Source organism: Plodia interpunctella, chromosome 3, assembly GCF_027563975.2.
Source record: "Plodia interpunctella isolate USDA-ARS_2022_Savannah chromosome 3, ilPloInte3.2, whole genome shotgun sequence".
NCBI lineage: Eukaryota > Metazoa > Arthropoda > Insecta > Lepidoptera > Pyralidae > Plodia > Plodia interpunctella.
This window is the reverse complement of record NC_071296.1, coordinates 8,435,708-8,461,287: the sequence shown is the minus strand read 5'-3', so window position 1 is coordinate 8,461,287 and position 25,580 is coordinate 8,435,708. Positions and strand designations below refer to the sequence as shown.

At 34.8% G+C, this 25,580-nt stretch overlaps 2 protein-coding genes across 4 annotated transcripts in view; both read right to left on the bottom strand.

Moving 5' to 3' along the window:
• The window catches only part of LOC128683548 (uncharacterized protein), a 227,020-nt gene extending 214,648 nt beyond the window's left edge, over window positions 1–12,372 (bottom strand). Inside the window, exon 1 of the mRNA XM_053769275.2 lies at window positions 12,227–12,372. The gene's annotated coding sequence lies outside the window, so the exon portion shown is untranslated. The remainder of the gene's footprint in view (window positions 1–12,226) is intronic.
• Window positions 12,373–13,157: 785 nt separating this feature from the next.
• arm (armadillo) lies at window positions 13,158–24,974 on the bottom strand. Of its 3 annotated transcripts, XM_053769199.1 has the most exons (16): window positions 24,820–24,974; window positions 24,485–24,557; window positions 23,794–23,918; window positions 23,367–23,472; window positions 22,896–23,106; window positions 22,077–22,659; window positions 21,353–21,499; window positions 20,950–21,072; window positions 20,166–20,336; window positions 19,257–19,427; window positions 18,849–19,046; window positions 18,144–18,258; window positions 17,735–17,889; window positions 17,037–17,103; window positions 16,578–16,610; window positions 14,980–15,086 (listed from the first exon to the last, which is right to left on the bottom strand). In XM_053769199.1, exons 2-15 carry the CDS (start codon window positions 24,519–24,521, stop codon window positions 16,606–16,608), a joined length of 2,214 nt encoding a protein of 737 aa, XP_053625174.1. In that variant the 5' UTR covers window positions 24,522–24,557; window positions 24,820–24,974; the 3' UTR covers window positions 14,980–15,086; window positions 16,578–16,605. The 3 variants fall into 3 exon arrangements, with proteins under 3 accessions (XP_053625173.1, XP_053625175.1, XP_053625174.1); XM_053769198.1 differs by lacking the exon at window positions 16,578–16,610 and having other exon boundaries at window positions 13,158–15,086; XM_053769200.1 differs by lacking the exon at window positions 17,037–17,103 and having other exon boundaries at window positions 14,949–15,086.
• Between the last annotated feature and the right edge of the window lie 606 nt (window positions 24,975–25,580).

The following is a 25,580-nucleotide window of genomic DNA, read 5'->3' as shown; positions in this document are numbered from 1 at the left end:
TTTTTCTTATTTTCGTTTTATTTTTATTAGTCTATCTTTTGTATAAATGTTTGTAACTTAAACAATTAAGTTTTTAAATAAGAAATAAGTAAATACTTGATCATTACTTCTGTATTAGTTATTAAATCTAATGTTAATATTTTAATAAATGTTATAATTCTAAATCTTTGGTATTTACTTCATCTCTGTATTAATATTATAGTAATGTAAGAATATTATATTCCGAGAAATATTACCTAGTAACAGATTTCAACCTGAAATAGCTCTCTATCGATAGAAAATGCAATTAAATAGAATTCAAAAAAGTTAACCAATCGAAAGTTTTCTGTAAAGACTAACTAGCTACATCAAAATACAGAATACACATTTTTTTTGAGGGCGTCGCGTCGTACCTCGTAGTTATGGAGCTACCATGTTTCAAAGTTACAAGATTCGGCTATGATTTTTCGACTTTCTTTGTTGACATTACATTCTTACAAAAGACTTATTTAATCGTATGGCAATCAACATTTTCTTGCACTATTATTTTTTAGGATGTAAGTAGGTACTACAAATACTAAGCATTCTTTCCAAAGAATTGGCTAGTTAACTTTTAAAAATAATATCATATTGTCATACCTGCCTGTATAAAGTTTTTTAGTAAGTAAATATAAATTAATTTTCAACCCGTTTTAATAATACATGTGCACTGTTAAACATTTTAATAATTAATTTCGGATCTTAACACGGTTTCCCTTTTCCCGGATTTTATTTTTGGACAAATGACAATCTTTACCCTTTCACGGGCCTATTAAATAATTACCCTTTAAAATATATTCTTCAAAATGTTAATCCATTATGCACCACGAGGGTTGACGCTAAAATAAAACCCATTTGACTCCGGCTGAAGAATTAAGGTACCTAATCCCGTAATGGGTTGTCCGCCAAAGTGCATATACATGAGTTTCGCGTATGTAGTTGTAATGCAATTTTGTTTATTTATTTATAGAATTAGGGAACAAGTAACAATTTAAATTAGTAATTGTTATGTTAATAATTAAAATTCAAGTTAAAAGTCATTATATGGCTAGAGCGATGTATAGTTTTTTTCAACAACAATGCAAGCTGCTGTTTGACGTCAGAAATAGATGGGTGTGAGGTACCCATGCAGACACCTTTGTAGCAAGATTTAGCGTGTGTCCATAATAAAGTCTATTATATATTCAAAGTATGTAATATTAGACAAGCAATATTATCGCTGACTGAAGTTAATCTCAGCATATGCAAAGCACACAGAGTGATATCGCCAGGATATAATCTAGGATGTCAGCCCGGTCCGTCGGAATCTATTAAGAGGATTATGAGTGCAGTAAGACGAGGGTCGATCCACTTCTCGTGCGATCTGGGCGGCTGTCACACCGAATGTTTATTTATAAGTTGTAATAATACTCGTTATGATAATGTTTAGTTTTATTTCGCTCCCAGAGCATCATAGAAAGGCGCTTAATATAACTATATCTTGTTAATAGGTAATGTAATATCATTAAAAAGTTTTTTCTTTTTGTAAATTACATCGTTATTTTTATATCTAACGCTGCTGGCAATTTGTTTTAAATCTATCTAACTATTTGCTACTTATTGGCTATTTCTACCTGCGAAATTTTTGTAGCTGATCAATGACCTTTCATCTGTCATGGTCAACTAAATTTATATCACTATTGCTATACCAATAATATCAGTAAAGCTAAAAACCTATAACTAGATTGATAAAGTGCTAACTACAAAGCATTATAGTAACTAGAAGTTTTAAAAATTAAAAACACAGACTGAGTTCCACAGTGTGAATAAGGCCCCCGCTAATCCGCCGTTGGCTAAATAATTTATGCATTTAAAAGGATTTCCTCTTAATATGAGGTGAACAGTGCTCGGCTTGCTGCAGACGGTAGCAAAAGTTAATTACACCATACTTAATGTTTACACAAGCTTGACGTTGACAGCGATTTAAATTTGTTGCCATTTCTGAAATAATTTATAATTCTAAAATGTTTTCTTAAGTTATTCATTGAAATGGTTCAGAAATTACTGTTACAATTTCATCTAGAAGCATATTATGTATTTTATTTATCGCATTTAACATAAGGATAAATATCTTCTCTCTCAAAAAAAGTTATAAAATTCTTCTCGGCAGTTTTTTTGTTATGACTTTTTTGGCTTTTAAATGTGCTGGTAATCATCATCAGCCTACCCTTATCCCACTTTATGTGGGGTCGGTAGAGCTTGTCAGTCTCCTCCACTTCTCCCTGTCTGATGTTAACCGATCTGATGTTAATTTAAAGTGCTGGTAATGTTAGAAATAAATCTTTTCTACTGAAGTAATTAAGAACTACCTGGAATCACTAAGGGTCCCTGAGTTGTCTCAGGAATATTGAAAAGGAATTCAGAAAACATTTTCAATAAATTTCCAAGTGGTTCCGAGAAAGATCTCTCAGATCTTGTTTGCTGGAGAGCAATTCTAAGATATTTTATCGTTAACATTTTTGTTTCACGATTATTAATTTTGTAATCAGTCGAAACAAAGAAAATATTTTTTCTTATTGATTTACCTTCTACCAGGTCATAATGACATCAAGTGTGAACACGCTCAGATGAATGATGATGAATAGATAGATGTATAGGTACTAGCTGAATGGAAACCCAAAGGAATTTTGGATCAAAACGCCTTAAAATAAAAAGTACCCTATGTTAACAGTTACGTGTAGAATATAACCTGGAATAACTTCCAGGTCACACACACACGTACCAAACACGTATACTAAATTTCATAACACAAATTGTTATATCAAATAGATTATCCAATAGATTTTGCATACAAGAGTAACAAACACACACATACTCCCAAATTTTTTCGCATTTAAAATATTAGTAGGAAGTCACTGAACAAGTGACTGAGTATCGTAGTTATAGTTATATACCTTTGTAGTTAATATACTTTCCATTGTATAGATAGCACTATGAATACCCAATTAATGATAAGCCATTTTTTTAATTGGTTGCGAGTGTCCGTGCGTCTAACTCGAATGGTCCCATTGGAAGACCAGTGTTGCGTACCTCTCAGGGGGTGAATAACATTTGTTGAGATGAGTTCCTACATATCACTATATATATATTTATCGATATTGCTTTTCCTCCACTGTATTTTGTATTATTATGTACTAGATTTTGCCCGTGGCTTCGCCCGGTAAATTTCCGACGGGAACAGTTACTTTTACGGGATGAAAGGTACCCTATGTCCTTTTCCGTACTTCAAACAAACAAATAAACTTACTTTCACATTTATAATATTAGTTAGGACTTGTGATTGTGTTAGTCTTTTGAATAATTATTCATTCATTCACAACTTTGGCGCCCTTCAACATGTAGAACAGTCACAGTCTTCTGTTTCTTATTGTATCCAAGGTAATTATTGTATAAAATGTAATACGTGTTATACTTATTTTTGTCACATTATATTTCCTTCAAGTGTAGGCTTTTCTGCAGCTCGTATATCAAGCTATTGTGGTGACACGGGTCGACACCAATTACAAAGTTGTTACCTTTTGTTAAGACAGGAATAAATTGTTTCTTGAAATATGATTGACATGTTTTATGAAATTGCGACTGCGTGTAACAAAATTTACAATTTGACTACAATGAAGGTGGAGGTTGGTTTTGTTTCGTATAAGAATGAACACCGTGGTGTTTGTAAATTAAAGTTGTCTGTCGTACCGAGTTTGTGTTTTGTTCCGCCTCATTTTAATATATACGAAAATGAGAGAAAATTGTATATAAGTGTACCTGTGAATAAATTGTTTTTTAAACGCTTCATTTTGAGGATAGGTTGATACAAAAATATTTTTTGATAAAACTTACAAATAGAAAACTAAGTACCTACAAATGTACTCATTTATTTCTATAGAAATCCATACTTCCATACTAATACTTATAATTTAATTATAAATGCGAAAGTCTATCAGTCTGTTCAGCTTTCACGACTAAACCGCTAGACCGATTTTGATGAAATTTGCTATGCATATAGTTATAGACCACCTTAGACCTACTTTTTATTATAAAATCTACCCCCAAATTTGTATCAAAATCATCTTTGGTCCACTTTCGCTGGGAAATTCACGCGGACGAAGCCGCAGGCAAACCTAGTAAAACAAAGTAGTTTTTTTCCAAGATTTCACTCCAATATTCGTAAATATATGAGAACTTCTATTTTCAAACAACACTCATAAACGAATAAACCCTAATTTATTTCTGCAGAAACCACAATACCACAAACGAATATCTTCAAGAGTATTAGATTCAGACAACTTTGTTTATAAAGGTCAGAAGGGTCATTTTTGATGCGGTTATAAGACCACAACTAAGTAAAGGAACCACTAACCTTAAAAAAAAACAGTTTTTATGAATATCTAATCTGCCTATAAGTCGGCCTAATTTGTATTTAAGAAATATGTTGACTACTTCACGTCAATTTCCCGCATTTTCTACACATTTATTACTATTTACAGACGTGTAAAACAAGGTCCTCTGCCACACCTGTCTGTTCGGAATAAACTGTAAAATTACTGCATGGATTTTCATGCGATTATCACCACTAGATAGCTTGATTCCCGAGGTGGGTTTATGTGTATAATTTATTATATTTTTACCGAGACGGGCCGTTAGTTACATATAAAGACTTTTAACATATCGTATATAAACATCAGACTATACTTGATGCCATCGACCTAACATGCCATTTCCACTACAAATCTGAAATTCATTGACTAACCCTTCGGACCCCGATTGTCGCATATTTCCCCAAAGGGCCATTGTCTGGCCCAGGTTCGATTCCCGTCTTGGCAACAATCATATCCCGGTAATTGCCACTCGGAGATTTATTGGATATTCCCGAAGAATTTACTTCGAATGTTTTATCTAATCTTCCCGCTCATTATTTCTTGATTGAGTGCTTTGCTTTGTTATTGTTTATTACTCAGTAGCGGCGTTAGGGGTGGACGCGGTTTGTCAACCGCCCTGGGCGTTGAACAAAAATGTGCGCCTCAGTTACGCAAATATGGGCGTGTGACAAATCCGATGTTGCAAGCGTCTTATATGTAGCGGTGGCCGCTTGTTTGCTTATTGGTATAAAAAACACCGACCTAGAACTTTAGATAGGTAGTCCGATCGATGACACTTATTATTATTTTTTAATGAGCTTTTTTTGGTCGCACGAAAATTAAAAAATTTTAGGCGCCTTTTGCGCCTAAAATTTGATAGACTTATAAAAAGTTATTTTTAGTTTACGAATAAGTTTTTTTTTATTATTTTAAATCACGCAAACTGGAAGTCCTCAAATGGGTGATATAAAGAAAACCTTGAGGAGGGGGGATTTTCTAGCCACAATTTCTGCGACTATGGGGTATTGGGGCGTCACATCTCCCAATGTAACTTAACACGAAATAATGAGAGAGAGAGTGTGTGTAAAGTGATAATATGAGGCCACTACACAATATATAATAGTCATAACAACTCGAAAAGAAGAAGTCGCACAATACAGCTGCCGCAGCTTAACATAATAACAGGTCATGGGGCGCGGTGTAGTAATATCGCCCAAAGCACTTGTAATGCTTAGACCGGCACTGATTACTTTATTAGATCAACGTCTAGCCCGTCTGTGTTGCGGGAACGGATATTCGTAAGGACATTGTTATTAGTTATTTAAGTGGATACGATCGTATATGATACAGAACATGACCAGCTAATTCTGTAAACAATAAAGATGTTACATAGAAAACATTTTGGAATACATTTTGTAATTTTTTTTACAATCCAGTATAACGAAAGTATAAATTTAGAAAACATTTCAGCATCTATTACAAAATTGTTTTAAAAAAAGTAGTGCAACCAACCGTATTTCAAGTTCTCCTGCGTGGATCTTTGCGCCGTTATAACAGAGGCGAATTTGCAATTAATTAGGGTAGGTTGATATGCGACGAACTAACCAGTTTAGTTAGGTTTACACAGTCAGTTAAGTACTAATTTTGTCAATAGCTAACTATACTGTGAAATATGTGTTTCAAAAATAATATATTATATAGACAATTTACCAAGCACACTGGTCTTGCTTGTTAAAAGATTCAGATTATTATGAATTCATAGAGAAAACATCGCAATTAAATAAAAATGTCATACCTTACGGCCAAGAAATTTCATGTTGACATGTTAAAGTAGCCATGAAAATAAAAATCTCCACGTTGTACAGACCAGAGTACCTACCCATACATTGCAAATTAAACCTTATTACCGCGAAATAGAGGTCCTGGTGTGGTAACTTAACATGCGATTGTACGCACATTTTATTTACATTCAACTGGGTATATCTTTATCCAGCCTTTTCGTGGTAAACACAGATGCCTATTTTTAAAGTGGCTTCATTTCGGAAGCTAATTAGATACGTTTATTTTAGTCCCGGGGCCAAGTCAACAGCGCGTTAACAGGGGCCCGGCTGAAATGTACAAATATATTCCCGAGTAAGACTTATTATGGAAATTAGATTTTAGAGTTACAAAAATACTTAGATATTCTTGTATTACTTTCAAGAGCAATTAACTGTGATTAAGTTTAATAGAAAATTAATTCCACATTTATAATATCCATACATTAAACTACAATTAATTAAAAATAACTCGTTTTAAAAAAGGGTAAGACTTATATACTACCTCAAGGTAACGAACTGCAGGGACTGGCATGGTTTTAAATATTTTGTTGTGTTTGTATTTAAAGCCTAGGAGGCTGACAGAATTACCACGTTGAAATGGCAATGCTTATTCTCTGAGCGAGATATTTATCAGCTTTCTGGTCACCTATTTATTACCTTAATGATTTTGTTGGCCTTAAAGCCATCTGGCTTTAAATTTTTAAAATCCTATTTATAACTATTGACGTTTTAGTGAACAAAAAAAAATTCACTATACGTCGCATTTATAATATCAGTTAGGAAGTCATGATTAGGATATTTTTAAACTCAATCTAAAAGTTTTATAGTTCAAACTTTTAAATTTCTGGAACAATAAATTGCATATTTTTAAAGCATGCCATCAAATATCGAAGAAACAGAAGAAATAAAGAAACGTAGGTATTTACAAATAAACAAACAAACGCACTATGAAATCAAAAAAATAAGTGGGTATAATAAAAGAAATCATAATAAATTCGCCCCAACTAATAAGCGTGGAGAGGAAAACCCGGTCGAATAAAAACAACGACGTAAAAAAAATCTCATTATCCTTTATTGCAGACTGCCTAATTTGAATTGAGTGCTATGCAGTTATGAGTCAAGTGACTGGATAATTTCAAGTAACTTTAGGAACTGAGAAAGACGTAAACAAGTTTTGTTTTGTAATAGAACGGAGGGAATCAGTGGGACGCTAACAAAAATTGGGTGGCAATGTTTTTGTCTTACGTTTTGTGGGGATAAGTGAGATTTTTCATTGCTAATCAACTCGTTTTATTAGTAAGGAAAATGTGGAAAAATATTTAGAGAAAAATTGCTTTACAGAAAATACTGAAGATATCTGTTCGGTTCAATGCAACCAAACAGTTTTGCGGCCCGAGCCAATTTTTACCTAATATGCTACGAATGTTATTAGTCGACAGTGCACAGTTACTGTCGCGTCGGCTCATCGAAACAATTTAACACTATTTTTATGAACATTTCTTACTATTCTTGTTTGAACTATTTTGTGGTGTAACATTAAATATAATCTAAACTGTACTTATTCGTACTTATACTATGACTTAAGGTAGTAGTTTTGACCAGCGGTCTGGCCACGATCAATGCATTCCGTGTGCAATCATGCATCAATGTATCAGGAAACTTAAAAACATAGCACATAACCAGCGTCCACACGTTCTCTATTTTTTATATAATACGTACACGATTATATGTTTGCATGTTTTGTGGTAAGTCTTAGGTCTTCCAGTGTGCACGCTCGTATTTATCACGGTAGTCTTATGATAATGCCATTTGAATTGGTATCACTGTTAATCAGCGTCGTAGGGCCCCTTTGTAACATAGGTATTTAATGTACCTACCTATCTGTATAAAATTATGGTATTGTTCGTTTTCTGTAAATGTATTTATTTTATGTTATGAATAAATTTACCTATTTCTAACTGTATCACTAAATATTTAATTTAATAGTAAAACAAACTCAATATTTTCCTTTTACCATCAAAAGATTCGCTCTCAATTTATGCGTTCTAAGATAAGAGGTAATAAATAGGTAGCAGGAATAACGTTTTAAAATAATCACCCTTAAGATGTTGTGCGGGGTGAACAGAAAGATATGGGGTTGGTAAGGTTCCATTATAAATTTAACACACTTTGACGGATGGACCACATATAATTTGTCATAAATTACGATTAAATATAATATACCTACATTTGGTTAGAATTCAACTCACCCAAGTGGGAGAAGATGCTAAGTATTTATTTTAGCTTGAAATAATAAAGACTGCTTACATAATATTTTAACAAATAAATAACTCTCTATTGTTGTTTAGAGCCTGAGGTGTAAAAATGTTCTGTAAGTATGTAAGTACCTATACTCTGTTCTCAAAAAGAAGATACTTGGCAAATTTCCATCAGAAAATGTAAAATAATTTAAGAACATTTTACTTCTTCCATCTTACATAATATAAAATATATAATTACATAACATAAACATTACATCTACTTTGAAAAGATAACAAGAAAATTATTCGTGTTACTATCGTTTTCGAGTACCTAAATAAAAAGGAAATACCTACATATAACATTTAAGGCGTGTTGCTCTAGAATAGGTCTACCATTATACTCCGGTGGATCTCATACCAGGCGACTAAGGAACGCCTTAACAGCTGTTAGATAACAATAGCATTCCCAAAGATGCTTGACGTCAGGCAGGCGGCTGATTATAAAATCATAGCCAAATATTAAAAATTTTGCGAATAAAAATTTAACTTTGAGACGTCACAACTACGACAGTAATCGGGAACACACAAATATTTTTTATTCGATTTTTCCTTTAAAAATAGAATAATAAATCTAAATAACAAAAGTTTGTCCACTAGCTCTTTCGTCCGAGAATTTAATTAACGTCCAGGCAGTGCCGGCCCGGCCGTAATTGAGACCTGTCAACTACAAGACCGCTTGCCCTACGCGAAATGTCCACTGTCAAAATGTTCAGATCGAAATAGGTACTGTTGTAGTCAAAACACGGTTAAAAAGTATGCAGATTTGTAGGTGTACATAACTGCATCAATAAGCGAATGGGTATTTAGATACGAATCAACATTTAAAGCAACAACTAAAATTTTCGAGCTTCTCTTTGTTGCCATTTTAAAACCTATACATAATAATAGATAACATTTTCCACAGAAATTTGTCTTTACCTATTTAAATTATTTACTATGCGGGTCAGTCATATCTCTTCATTCGATTTATACGTAATTATGTTAAAAAATATAGGCACCTAGTTATATATCGTGTGTATTTGTATATAGTTGAGTTAACACAAATTCCGAACTTACTTTGGGGCTAACTCAGTCTATATACCTATGTTTTGACCATATATCCGTATTTTTAATTTACAACTTTGGGTACTTTTATCGCTTAGCAAAATTTATGCACTTTGTCTGTCATACCTTCCTAATATAAACAAAGCCATCTTTGAGCACGGATGTTCCTTTAGCGTGTCGGCTATAAAATATAAGAGGTTGCTTTTAAAAAGTAGTAAAAACTTGGCCGCCATAATCCGTAACAGTTGGCAGGTGAGAGTCGGTCGATCGCAGCCCTTGTTCAAATTAAGAAAGTTCTTAATAACACGCCCTAATAACTTCGGGCGTCCGGAAAATTAACTTTGAATTTTGATTTTGCTTGAACTGTACAGGATTTGTATTCAAATATTTTTTTGCAAAAGATGAAATAGCAGTTAATACCAATGTCCTATAGGTATTCTCTGCTAAGTATTATTTATATACTTACGTACGTTTACAGACACACACTACAAATCGAAACTAAAATAAAACTACTAATTTAAATTAGGTACAATTAAAAAGCTATACTAAGTAATTAAAAAATATATCCTACATTTTAGCTTCATTGTGATTTCAACATGTCAGCGTTAAATAAATATTATCTATACTATTAATTCACTCCCGAATCCCTGAAATGTTATCAGATTGGGATACCGTCAGCCATTAATTAGCCGTACAGATGGCGCTCCCGTATTGTTCATAAAAAGCATTATCTTCTCCCCAAAAAAGAGGTTTATTAAACACTCGTAAAGCGAGAAGGTAGATACAACCACAACCAATGAGAGTCGTAAACTGTGCGCGCCATAAACTTGATAAAAATTTCATATTTTTGATGAGTGTGTACCTACTTTTGTTAAACCTTGAAACAAAACTAACATGTGGTATATTTAAATAAAAATATGTATTATGTAGAAGTCAGAAAAATTTTTTTTTTATTTTATTACGGAATAACAAACAGTTACAAAATAAAGTCTTAATTAAAATACAAATTAAATATGTATGTGTAGATAAGTTATAGACTGCAAAAAACTACCAAAAGGCTCTAGTACTCGGAATAATTTCAATTAATTTATATTTTCGAACTATGGCTCTATTGAAAATAATTTTGTAAATGCAGGTATGTATTTGTCGGTTCTGTATGTATGTATAATATTTATTTATTGACTGTAGTGTCTTCACCACAAATGATACATCATAGATAACAAATTCCGAGGGAACATGTAATTTTCGAGTTCACAACTTACACACTACGCCCGAACTATCGATACACGAACAATAATTATCATCAACAGCACTCCTCAATAATTATTTCAGGCTTCAAAAACAGTCGTAAAATGAACCTTAATCCGTAGCAATAAACGTGTCTAAATCAATAATCTTAATTACCGGTGATCGTCCCGTAGGAAAAGGCCGAAACCATTTAGCGGTATGAAATTTGTATGAGTAAATGTATGTATGATTGCCGGTTTTGGACTGTGATTCGGATCCCCTGTGAATTATAAATAAGATCGTGACTCGCTCGATCCGATATAATGGAAGTATTAATTACTGGGGAATTATTATTACAAAATAATCAAGTATTTAAGTTTACTACTCATTATTACAGAAAAATGTTTTAAAAACAAAAGTCGGTTCCTAAATTGAACTGAGTTGAATTGGAAACGTTCCGTAAAAGTTGATGGTAGGCCTGCAGTGAAGTTGTTGCAGAAATTACAGGATAAATAAAGTCTCTAATTTACCTACTTAAGTCGTACCTAAGTAGAAGATAGGCAGTTTAAAAATTTACATCGGTCCATATTTAAATTTATCTATACTAAATTACTAGTATAATAATTATTAACGCATATCACATCAGTTAGGATTAGATTGTACATTTGCTCAGAAACTTACATATACTGAATACTGAACAATTAAAGGCGAACTATTTTCTCAATATTCAGCAAAGTTACCTTGAGATTAGTGTGCACACTAAGTTCTAATTGCTCATAATAACCGGCGTCCACGATCACAGAATAAAAAAGATACGATGTTTACATTTGTTTCCTTGTCAATTATAGGTAGGTAATTATTTTATTTTGTTTGTGTAAGTATAATCTTTTCAAATTATCATTACACGAATCATTAGTACTTAATTAGCTACTAAATGTTTAAAAGATATACATTAGTATCACAGCCCCCGCCCTATCTTGAAAACTAAGTATAATACCTAGCATCGCTCTGTTTTCTCTGAAGATTAGGCATTAATTAATCAAATTCACTAGCCAAATATGAGACACTGTACATTGGTCAGTAATGAGTAGCTTGTTCCTGCATGGCCCGATCGGATTGCGATCCTATTTATTGTTATTCAGTTGTTTTAAGTGTCTCCTGGATCGAAAGGTTAAAAAAAAGATGCAATATCTCATAATGGTATTGCACATTCAAACTCGTGTTAAAATATGCCTGGCGGACCGTTTACGACACGCCTACCCCGGCAGACTGCGGATTGAGTTGAGTTGAGATTGCGCATGGTTGAGTTATACTAGTTCATTGATAAATACCCAACAGGAATATATATTACTTATTGAAGTGAAAAACTATTTAAAACTAAGTCAACTGCCGACATCCAAAGCGCAGGTGAAAAATAAGAAATACTTACCACACCACATCTCCTGCTTCTATGATCTGAGCCGAGGCCAAAGGTAGGGAACTTGCGTCGCGCGCGGTCTGCGGTGGAACCTCGCTACGCTAACAATTTGCGGCCGCGCCGACTTGTCGCGTCTTAGGTACTAGTGATAATCTTGTTGAGTACCATCTATCTGCAATGTGGAATGTATGTGTCCTATAGTTATAGACTGACGAACTAAGTTTGATGACATTATATAAGTTGGCGCGGTATGGTACGTCAGTAACACACTAGTAGTGTAGTACTTGCTAGAAGTTTTGTATAATCTGTGGTAGAAGCCTACCTACATAAGCTATTTGTTAATTACGGAGTACTTGCCAAAAGACACGACGTGGAAATCATATTCGATTTCGACAGTCATTTTTCTCATCATTCAAATAAACGATTTATACAAAATGCCATTCAAATAAAATTGCGATTTACGATTTATGACGTAAAAAAAAACTACTTAGGTACTAGATCTCGTTCAAACCAATTTTGGGTGGAAGTTTTCATAGTAGTTGTACATCATGTATTTTTTTGAGTTTTATCATTCTCTTATTTTAGAAGTTCAGAGGGGACACACATTTTACACTTTGGAAGTCTCTCGCGCAAACTATTCAGTTTAGAAAAAAATGTCATAAAATATCATTTTTGAAGACCTATCCATAGATACCCCACATGTATGGGTTTGATTAAAAAAAATGAGTTTCAGATCGAAGTACCCCTTTTGTATAAAATCTTAATGCGGTTCACAGAATACAACATCTACTTACCAAGCTTCAACAGTATAGTTCTTACAGTTTCGGCTAATATAAGAGATTCTGAATTCATTTTATTGTATCTGTACAACTTGAAAAAATAATTTTGCCAAGTTCATACTCTATATATATAAATGAGGTGATTAATAAATAAAAAACGGAAGTAATTAAATTAATTTATTATCCATACATAAATGGACACAAAATCACAAACTTCGGCACTGTCTTCATTATAATTTAATAAAAACATTGGCAAAGTTAGTTAATAAAAAAATTTTTTAGGATTACCTACGAGAACATTACGTAATTATTTCTATGCTTACGCTAAGATTATATTGTAAATTATACATTTTCTATGGGTGGGTATGTATGTTGGCGAGTGCATCTAATTCCAATACCTTATGTGCAGTACCTACTACATATTTCATGGTAAACGTAAAAAGTATTAAAACGTGATGTAGAATACAATCATTTGTATTTTTTACGACAATACACTAGTTTTAGACAGGAAAATGTAATTACTAAAGCTAGAAAGAGTGTAGGATGGTTGTCAGTCCTAATATGCAAAAGTGGTTTTAAAATCGTTTTTCCAGAACGTTTGTTACAAACTCTGGCAAATACATTTACATTTTATGATACTGACAGAAACAGTAGTACGAACAAAAATTATAGAAATAAATACATAGCGTTTGATGGCTTTATCGAATATCCTCTACTTATAACTACTCGGCGAACATTAGTTCCACCTAACTATAGTAAGTCAATAAAAAAGTCACAATCGAATACATTCGTATCTTGGCATCCACGATAAAACATATCAGTTAATATAAAATGACAGGATTCGTTTTCATCATTCTTTAAAAAAAAACATGCGTATCGAACAGTCTTATACATTTTCCATCATTCAAATAAACGATTCATACAAATTGTCATAATAACAAAAAAAGCACTTGAATCTTGCTATAATCATAAAATAATCAAAAATCTCAATACTCTGTAAATGCGAATATAATTTCAATTACACAGAGAACTATGAAATACGATTTTAAAGCCTATAAAAATCTTAAAATAAGTTTACCCTATTCTCCGATTATACGCATTTCATACGTTGCCGTACAAAACATCGATATAATCAATGCAGGGCGTTAGAAATCTCCTCCCGATAATTCACTTTAATAAAATCTTAATCTAGCACCAATTGGAAAGTAAAAACTCATTCTCGGCATAAACATCAGTCAAAATTTTATGTTATTATGATTTTTAAGTAGAAATTATTCGGGATATTGGTATGCTGCTTGTGTATCACAGGTTTTATGTGTTCAATTAATTTTCCTCGTGACCATTGCTTTGTCGAATTGGGACTTACTACTACGGAATAAAGTTCAAATTTTGCTGACTTTCTTTAATTTTAATCTCCATTCTACATTAAGACGAGCTTAGCGTGATTTGGAAATTATGATGTAGTACATTAGCGTGACTATCTGCAAAATTTGAAATTTAAATCGTAAGCTCAATATAGAGAACTTAAATTTGTAATGTACGAAATAATCCTTAAAATTACTAATACATGGCATTACCCCTAAACAGAGAAAACCTATAGTTAGAGGAAACTTAACTTTTGTAACAACATCGCGGTGAAGTCGTCCAGTCTTACGTAAGAGATACAATCGCACTCATATTGATTTGCAAGAGTAGATATGTAAGTCATTCGATTTATGTAGGGTATATAATCGCAAAAAACTAGCCATTAGGTATATGAAATTGAATATGATGTACACCTATAGCGATTGAAATATATACGGCTAAAAACTTGAATCAAAAAGTCGGCAATAAAATCGCGTTTTTCACTACAATCGAGACGGCATTTCGATACGAGTTTGCAAAACAAAATGGGCGACGTATCAGCAGCGCAATCAGAGATCACAGGTCGGTGTCGTACCAGGCGGCCACGTTGTTGTTGTCGTGCGGCGGCTCGGGGAAGGCGAGGTCGGCGGAGGCGGCGGCGGCGCCCTCGTCGCCGATGTCCATCTCCATGCCGAACCCGCTGCCGATCTCTAGCCCCTGCATCGAGTCTATCGGGATTTGATCGTAGCCTGCAAGTAAACATTCATGTAGTCATCATCATATCGAGTGTGTTATTACTAACACCGGTGTCAGATTTTATTCAAGTCGCCTAAAGGTATCTGAAATGACTTTTACGACTACCTACCCCCATCTAGCGGCAGATAGTCGCATACACACTAGTGAACTAAACTGCCCAGCAATGTGCAGGTTTCCTGATGATGTTTTCCTTCACCAGAAGCATGTGGTGATCACACAAGAGTTACAAACTCATGTGGCACGAGTAGGATTCGAACCTGGGACCAGAACTGCAATTTGCACTTTTGAACTTAGGCTAGGACGATCTGTCCTGAATATATATTTAAGTTTTATGTGTACATTTGTATGCCCCAATTTAAGGAAATCATTATGTTACAGTTTTGATGATTTTAGTTTAACGATACTAATTTGTTCAGTTTTTATTTATTTTTTTATTTTCATGTAAAATTATTAAAACTGAATTTTCGTCAGTTTTAGTAGTGGACATGGACATAACAGATAGACATTATTGATAATGAAGTTATAAATTAATTAGACATGAAAAAACTCTAAAAATACTAGAATAATAAAAAATAACGTTGAAATAACAGATGTGGATCAGTTTTTTTTTAATACGTCTATTTTTTCAACAAGATTCTGTGTACACATTTGGCGTGAAGCGGCTGCTGCTATTTAAATATAGCTTCAATCAGCGTTTTAAAGCATGTCATTCAATGCAAAGCTGTCTTAGAGTAATTTTTAGCACATATTTTTTTAATTGAATGTAGGTACGATTCATACACCTCATATTCATATATAAATCGAATGAAAACGACACGTGTTGACACGAAAACAATAAAATGACATAATGATTTAACTATCTTCCAATTTGATTTTTTAAAAATGCTTAATGTTTGTATTTGGTAATTAATTCGTAATCATTCTAAAAACACACAGTTACTTTTACAAGGCGTAATAGTTTGTGATTGACATGCTATAACAAATTTTCCACACCAAAACAATATAGGCTAAATATTCAATAAAAGCTGGAGGGATCAATTAATATTCTATTTCAACAAGATGTTATATTTAAGAGTGTAAAAATAATTTACAACAGAGATAAAATCAATTAGCATTTTAATTCTTATATAAGGTAATTTTTAAGGTTGATTTACACAATGCGAGCGAATGCTTTTGTGTATCCGGCTGTAGTCCGAACCTGGACCAGCCATAGTGGGTAGAATATTATCTCGCTTGATATAAACTGGAAATTAATTTGTATATTTATTCGAGCCGACACCTAAAATATGCTGAAAAGTATATTTGTCTTCAATCAAACAACACTTGAAAATAATGTATTTCTATCGTAGTTATGTATTGGTTTTGATAACAGCAATAACTTGATTAAGAAAAATAACTTCTCCGCTTTGATTGAACGTTAGCCTTCAATATAATGTAATTAAAAGTAACACCACAAACACTCATAGAAATAATAATCCCGTCACCTGATTTTAGTGATAAATAGGTCCCGGATTAAGCTGCGTGTAAAGAAGAGAGAAAATATATTTATACAGACCACTTTACGGATTTATTATATTAACATACATATGTGCATATATTTATTAATTGAAAAATATTTCATTCAACAGTGCCAGGTAGGATTTTTTATATGTCATATATACTTATTATATAAATGTAAAAAATACAAAATAATGCAAATTTTAATATTTATAGAAATATTTTCCATTATGCAGTATACGACTCAAATAATTTTATCTATGTTACTTTATTTTTAAAACAAATAAAAAAGTAACACAAAACAATTGCAGAAAACACCATACGATATTGACAGAATTTAAGCAACAAAGGTATATTGGCTGCATACAGTATTTGAGTCATAACCCGCTGTACAAGTATGCCGGTATAAGGTTAGTATCAAGCTGTCGGTGCAGCGCGTGGCATACCTTGCTGGTGGAAGGAGGGCCTCGTGCCGTACAGCCCCTCGTAGCCCTGTTCCGGCGCCAGCATGTCCTACACACGAGGATACCATCAAAACTAAATAGGACACCAAAAATTAAAGGGGAAAGAAGCAGACGTCAAACATAGATCAAAATAAAATTGAAATAAAATTTTTACTCGTACAAAACATATGTTATTACGTACAACCCTACTAGGTTTGGAGAAATCGACTTCAGGTTTTCTCTGCAAAAAGACTAATTACTGCACAGATAGTATTTACTTTAATTTATTACACAATAATTAAGTAAGAACGAACGAAGCAATAGTTCTTAAAATTTTCTATTTAAAAATAAGCACAAACGCATATACACCATAAAACACAGTTAAATTACATTTTGAAACATGTTATCACATAAATTGAAACAATTTAGATTTTACCTTCAAATTTGGCGTGGTCAGTACTTGAATATCTTGCTTATATTCTCACAAAGTAAGACTAGACATTATACCCAATAATAAAGCGTCCGATTCAACGGATTATCTTCTTTTTACTATAAAATTGCCATACTTGCTATAACAATTTAGCGACATGATATAATTTTGTCTGCTTGGATACATATGAAAAAAGAGTTGTTACCGTAAAATGAATGGTGACGCGTGGGAGTATTGTTGAGTATCAGTATTGAGGAGCCAGGAGACAAACCTGCAGGTCCGGCTGCATGGCGAGGTCGGCGGGCCACATCTGCGGGTCCTCGCGGAACAGGGAGTTGGTCAGCTCCATGGACAGCCGCTTCTTGTAGTCGTGCGGCTTGTCTTCGGAGAGCCGGAACAACACCGCGGCCGCGTATGTCGCCACGCCTGCAACACGTCCATTGCTATTTAGCAAGCGTAAAAAATTATGACTTAATAAGTTATTCTGTCATTAACAAAGCCCATTGATAGTGTAAAAAAAATAACATATTAGAAGAATCTGCCATGATTTTACTGCTGTAACCGTTTTACACGAGATCAACCTCTTTAGGCGTGATTACTGATGGATGCACCAGGATAATTTGGTACATAAATATGGAAAATTAAAAGTCCCAAACGGTTCTCTAGGATTTTTTAGCTACCTTCATTTCTAGAGTGCAGCAGTTCGGTGAGCGGGGCTGTAGCGCCCTCAGCTTCTATCATCTCGGCGCCCTCTTTGTCCACCGCCAACTCACAGAGTACGCCGGCCGCCACGCGCTGAAACATTATAAAAAATGTGCTTTGAAACAATATTTTTAAGTGGAAGAATTCTCACTCCATAAGTGAAGGAGTTTTTATCAACATTCATAGAATAGTCTAAAACATGACACGTACAACATGACACATGTATTGAAAGTATTTTTTATTATACAAAAACTTGTGTGATCGCGTTTATACCAAATTTGCACATTTTACAACACTAGGCTGTCTATATGTCTATATTTGGGGGGGCTACGCGCACACTAGCGTCACCATAATAATTTTATCAATTTCTGTTATTCTTTATAGAAATAAAAATATCTTGACACCAATTAAAGGATTTTATTAGATCATAGTTTTCTAATTCACACTGTAGTCAGACTACATTGTATAGTGAACAATAGTGGTGTGGCAAATTCGTTAAAATATATATTTTTATTTTTCGGATATTTATATAGACATCATTTGTTATTTGACGTTAGAAATGGCTGCGGTGAAATTTGTTGCGCCGCTTCTTCATCTGCGCTTTTGAATTTTAGTTTTTTTTTTTACGCTTATAAGTGACTTATATAATCCTACATTGATTTTAAATTTGAATTAATAGATACCTGTATGTTCTCGATCTCATTGAAGAGCAGTTGCACGAATATCGGAATAACGTTCTGCTGGCGGATCAGCTGTTTGTTGAGGCTGTCTCTGGCCAGGATGTGCAGCGCCCCCACGGCGCCCTCCACTATCTCCTCCATACGAACTCCGTCTGCGTACGCGCCGCCTGTGCCGCCGCTGCCGGACACTGAAGAACGTTGCTGGAAACAAAACAAATAAATATTATTGCTTCTATGCTGGTTTGAGTGAAAGATTTTTTGTTGTTTGAGTAAAACAACTTGTAATTTCTTTTCCAGAGCAAAGGTTTCAACTATATCTATGCCAAATTTCATCAAAAATCTAAATATTTTCTCTACACAATATTAGCATGGAAGTATGTATAAGTGGTATGTATGCAAAGTTCTCGTCACCCGCTGCGTGTCGTTGAAGGCCCGCATGAGCAGCCGCACGAGGTGGTGCACGGCGCCGTGGTCGCGCAGCGGGCCGTAGTTGGCGGCGCACAGCGCCAGGTTGCGCACGAGCCCCACCACCGCCTTCACCAGCGGCCAGCGCGACGGCGGCTGCAGCAGCTTCACTATCACCTGCCGATTTGTGTGGATTCTAATTTCATTGTTCGCATAAACTGAGACACATACAAAATAAACAACAGTTGGAACTTGCATGTAATGTAATTTTGGGTATATAGATTTACAGATATAAATCTATAAATAACAATAATTGGATTGTTTCTGTGATGTAAATACGTGTCGTAGTGATAGATATTGGAGACAACTTAGTAGTGAAATTGCACAAGGAGCAATCAGAAATTTTCAGTCATCACATTAAAAGAATATCAATCGATACATATATAACTCTTTCGTCATATAAAACTCCTCAGTCAATCAATCACTGAGTGACTGACTGACTGACAAGCAACGTACAGCCGAAACTACTGGACGTAAGAAGCTGAAATTTGGCATGTAGGTTCTTTGGGGAGTGCAAATGAGTATTAAGAGAGGATTTTTAGAAATTCTACCCCGAAGGGGTAAAGGGGTGGGTGAATGAGGTGAAAAACTCTTATATTCTAAAGTTCTACACCGTTGAAGTTATTCACTTGAAAATTTGGATTTTGGTTGTTTACAACAAATTATTGAACATGAGTTTCAGATTTTTCTGAAAATTAACCTTCAAACTTCAAAAATAGAAAATAAAATGCTGAAAATTGGTAAAAATAATTTCTTAAATAATTACCCACATTTTACTATGAAACTCACGCTCACGTCGAAGCCGCGGGCAAAAGCTAATATATAAAGCTAATATGAATACAATTATGAACTCACAGGCAGGCCATAGTGCAGACGCACAGCATTCTGTGCCATCTCGCTCTCTACGTGCCGGGACGTGAGGTGTCGCAGCGCGCAGACGGCGGGCTCCGTGATCTCCTCGCGGTCGCCCGCCGACACCACCGTGCGCACGAGGGCGTCCACTCCGCCCGCTTGGCACACTGTCACCTGTGTTCATTGCCTAAATAGTACAGGATGTTCGCCACGAACTTAGACCTCGCGAACACAATCAATTTTGATAAAATTGTGAATATTTCAAAAACGATTTTGATGCCCCACGAACTTAAAAAATCTATTCACATGTCCTACATACCTTTTGAATTTTACCAAAATCAGACCAACGGTTGGAAAGTTACCGCGTTACAAACACATACATACAAAAACTGAATTTTTGCCCCAAGTAGAATATTAGACCTCGCTCGATTCGGTCGCTCGGTCAACTATCGATATGGCCCGCCCAAACCTTCGGGTATAAATTGCCCAAATAAAAGTGAAAACTGATTTAAAAATAAAAAAGCTTAGAAACAGTGAAACCACGATCGTGAAATGAATTGCGAAAATTACTAATAGCATTAACATTAACGTAGTTAAGCAAGGAGTTACAATTACAAACATTATTCAATTTTAGTAAGGGAAATTTTCAGTTGTATAGCGGATGGTCTGACTTAACTCTTGTATAGGTTCCATCGCCATATATTTCTTAGAACCCCAGATGCGAGAGCGAAGCCGCGGTGAAAAGTTAATATTAAATAAACGTCGTTGTGTCATCATGGATACTGACCTTGTTCCGCTGGTTATTGCAGGTGAGGTTGGAGAGGATGCCGGCGGCGCACGTGACGATGTTGACGTCGGTGGACGCCAGCACCTGCACCAGGCTCGACAGCAGGGCTTCCAGCCCTTCCACCTGGAAGTTAGATTATAGGTTTGATTAATAAGGTGTGCAAAATGTTACAGCCATTACATATGTTTATACAAAAAAAAATACAATTAGCCCTTACTAATATTATAAATGCGAAAGTATGTTTGTTTTCTTCTTTATTCTTCTATAAATTTTGTATACAATGTAACTGTTCCCATGGGAAATTAAACCGCGCGAAGCCGCGGGCAATATCGAGTAATGGATATTAGTTAAATTTAGTCATGATCATTATGTGCATGGCCAGCGCCTGCAGTATAGTACATACCTTAGTAGCAGCATCTGAGAGGTTCCTGAGAGTCCAGAGACAGTTCTGCACGAGTCTGCCGCTGGGGTTCCCCAGGTGCATGGCCAGCGCCTGCATGCCGCCCGCCTCCACTATCGCCGGCTTATTGCTCGAGCACACAGACAGCACCTGCGAAGTGACATTCCATAATAGTTTCTTTGGTCCATAAAAAAATACATAATTGCTTTTGCTAAAAAATAACTTCTTTGGCCCATTTAAAAATTAAATTATTTTACAAAACCATTATTCGATCATGTTACAAATAACTTTTATTGCACTTATAAAAGTTTAATACTAAGATCCGTATACAGATAAGACAACAGACTTGGTCAAACCTTTTATTTTGCTCAAACATAAAAGATAAATACATATTAGAAAAAGGTATCTGGATTTACAAAACCCAATCTTTAGTTTTCGTTCTCTTTGCAATGGCAGGTGAGCAAGTGAGGATGTTAATCACGCAAAATATACTGAACAGAATTTGGTAAAAGTTTAAAATATAACCTGTAATAGGGAACTTTTTCTACAAGAGGGCGCTACACTAGGGCGCAACTAGCAACAACGTTTTTGAAATGGTCAGCTAATGTGATCAAATCTAAACATACTGTTTGTATCTTTTTAAATAATATAATAATAAATGAAATTAAACAATATCCAAACTATGAACAGAAAATAATATGTCATTTCAACTTAAAAACATATTTACCTTCAAAACCCTGGAGGTAGTCCACAGCAACTTTTCGTAGTCGTAAGAGCGCATGATTCGCACCAATTCGATGGGCCCTTGAGACGCAAGGATGATCAGTTTTGACTCCTGGTTCCCATAAGCCAAGATCTGAAGGCAATCGGTCACAATAGCTAGGAACTTGACATTATTCCTCTGTAGAAGAGCCACCATTTTCTGCAAGCCTCCAGCTAGGCGCACGGCCATCTTTGAACCGTCCTGATGCAATAGAAGGTTATGGAGAGTCGTGATAGCGTAGAACAGTACGGCTTCGACAGGAGAGCTGAGTAGCTTCACCAAAGCCGGTATTCCTCCACTCTTGAAGATAGCAAGTAGACCTTGACGATGATGAGATAAGTTGTGCAAGGTCCCGACGGCACCCTTGGTGGTTTCCAGATCGTTGCTGTTGGATATAGCGCGGACGAGCGCGGCCACCATTTGCGGAGAGTTCATGATCGCGTGGCGGGAGGCCTCTTTCTTGGACAACTGGTGTACCATCATGGCAGCTTGAGATACAACCACTTGGTCTTCATCATTGAGGAGTTTAATCAACTCGGGTATAGCCCTGGAAATAAAAAGAATTAGTATTCTATCCAAAAAAATTGTGACAATATATAAAATCTGCAATAGGTTTATTGTTTTAATAGTTACACTTGTTGCTCAATATGGACTATCCTTAATATTCCACAATTCCACACAGGATAATAAGAATAATCAAATCCAATAGATAGTTCAAGTGATTATCTTATCCAAACAAACAAAAAATTAAAGACTTTAGCTGCAATATATAAAGTAGATTACCTGGTAGCCAAATCAGCGTCATCCTGATAATTAATCAAGTTAACAACAGCATGCTTCAGCATCTGCGAGGGCTCAGCCAAGCGCTGGACAGCAGTGGGCTGTGCAGGATCCAGTTGAGTAGATGGGATCTCGATGCCTTCCTCCAGGGTCTCGGGGAACATAGCCGCGCGCACGCGCTGAGATCGCGTTTGCGACAACTGCTGGTTCATGTCTGGAATACAACATTGAAACACATGGCTTAACAGCTAGGATAGGCAACAATAGTGTCCCCAAAGAGGGTTGACATCAGGCAGGCAGGTGATTGTAAAACCAAATCTTCAAAACCAAACCCTGGGCTTTAGGTTGTCACAGCTCTGGATGTAACCAGGGACACACGAGAATGAGAGAGTGATTATCAAAAGAAATTCATATCCAATTTCACTAATCAAATTGCATTACAAAAGTTTAAAGTATGAAGAAGGATAAACATACCCTCCACTTGCTCCTGGGTAAAACCCTGAGCGAATCCTTGGTCCAAGTCAAACATGAGTTGATCGCCTTCCATCTCATCATCTTCCTTGCCAGTAAGTGAGGGAACCTGTGGAAAAATAAGTATATTAATCTAAACTTATCCAAACTAATATTAAAATACTTATATCAATTTAAATGTAACTTAAATCTATGTAAATGTACCTATCAATGTAAATGTACTTATATCAATAAAAAAATGTAATTTAATAGACTAACTAATGGACCCATTTTAAATAAATTCTGCACAAAGACTAGGACTAACATTCTTCAGAAGTAATTACTTACCCAGGTTATTTTTATTAAGCCAAAATACAAAAATTCTTTACAGATGAAAGCCAGTTTATAAGTATAACAAAATCTCAAAAGCCAGTCTCAAAGGATCCATTACCTGAGTAGCAGCTCCAGAGTTGATACCAGAATCAACCAAATAGGAATTCTGCTGCCACATAAGCGTCTGCTGCTCCTTGCTTGGAGCCATCGGAACATCGGAACCACCATAGTTGCTGTGGGACACTGCAATAATAAACCCAATACAATTAACTAACATGAAAAAAAATTTTTTTTCATTAGGTATATGAGTATGTTTTCTATTTATCAGATGCAATTGATTACATCACCTTACTATCTCTATTTGTCTTATGGTTTACTGGTAGAGATTGCCATATTTTTGGTGTAAGACAATTCATACTTATTTTTTTGTAATTTTGTGGAATATAATTTTTGAATGAAACTAAATTAATTAATTTGTGTTTATATGTAAAGAAAACTCTATTTGAACTAGAATACCTTATTTAGTTTATTTATTGAGTTTAATAATTATATAAGTATCCAAAGGTCTTATATATTATGAAGGAGGAGCAAATATTATGGAGGCCAAAGTACCTACTTACATATTATAGTAACATACTAAAAAAAAAAGAAAGTTTGTTTATGAGCACCTACATTATTTCTAAGTACCACCACCATCTCTCCTATGAGTCACAATCACAACATGGGATAAAGTTTAACAGGTAGGTACTTGACATGTTAAAAGACAAAATATATATTGTTTGCAGAAATAAATTATAATGATTACTTACTGGTACGGCTTTGAGATGACGGTATTTGATAGCTCATGGTGGATTACAGGATGCGCCAAAGCAAACCCTGCCCCTATAGTAAGAAACAAATTAGTGAGCAGCGTGTATTTCTAGATTATTTTTACATACAAAGTATTGCCAAATATAAACCAAATTCTTTTGAGGTATTTATACAATCGAAGAAACTGAACATTAATTGAATATAAAGAAAACAAACAAAATGTATTCCATGTACTAAATACCACACCCCGACTGAATACTAGAAACTTGTAAATAATGCCATTTCAACTGTTTAAAGTAATCTCATCAGCACTTATAGATTTTTAAACACTTGCCTCCACTGATAAACCACAGAAATTTGTTTATTTTATTTTAGTACAATCAAAAAATCAAGTAATATCACAAAGCAACCAGATCACCAGCGTCACAAAATTTGACAATACAATATGGCGCCCGGTTTCGATAGTTTTCGTGTCGACTCGGACGGAACCGATGCCTATACTTTTATCTCGCTTTAGCAGCACAAATATGTATAGTCACATTTCTTTCTATCATCAAAGAGTCTTTCTAGCAGTACTGCCAACATGATAGCTGGAATGAAAAAACAGAGGTACGTTCCGTTTTATGCAATATTATGAACTCGGAGAAAATGTTTACAAGGATTCATGATGAAAATGTACAAAGATCTTGAAAACTTTGGATGTGAACGTCTGCAGGATGAGCCGGGATGTTGCTACTCAATCCCTGAAAATGTTCCGGACACAAACACACAACACAAATAGAATATAACTTGTAATCATTAATCGCTCCTAAAATCGGCGGCACTCTTGACCTAAGCCTGATGTGAGGGGTATCACTCACCTAGTAGTGTAGAGCAATATGTAGTGAACCCATATCTACTGAATCTATTAGGTATTTCAAGTGGACATAGTTTAGTTACCTACCTAACTGCAACACTTCTTTATTGTAAATCGGTCTAGCGCCCCATATTATCTATGTATGCCACTCCTTTTATCGATATTAATTAAATTAGGTATAATAATTTCTACTTCCATGAAGCAATACTATTGGGAAAATGACAAATATCTTTGTTGCT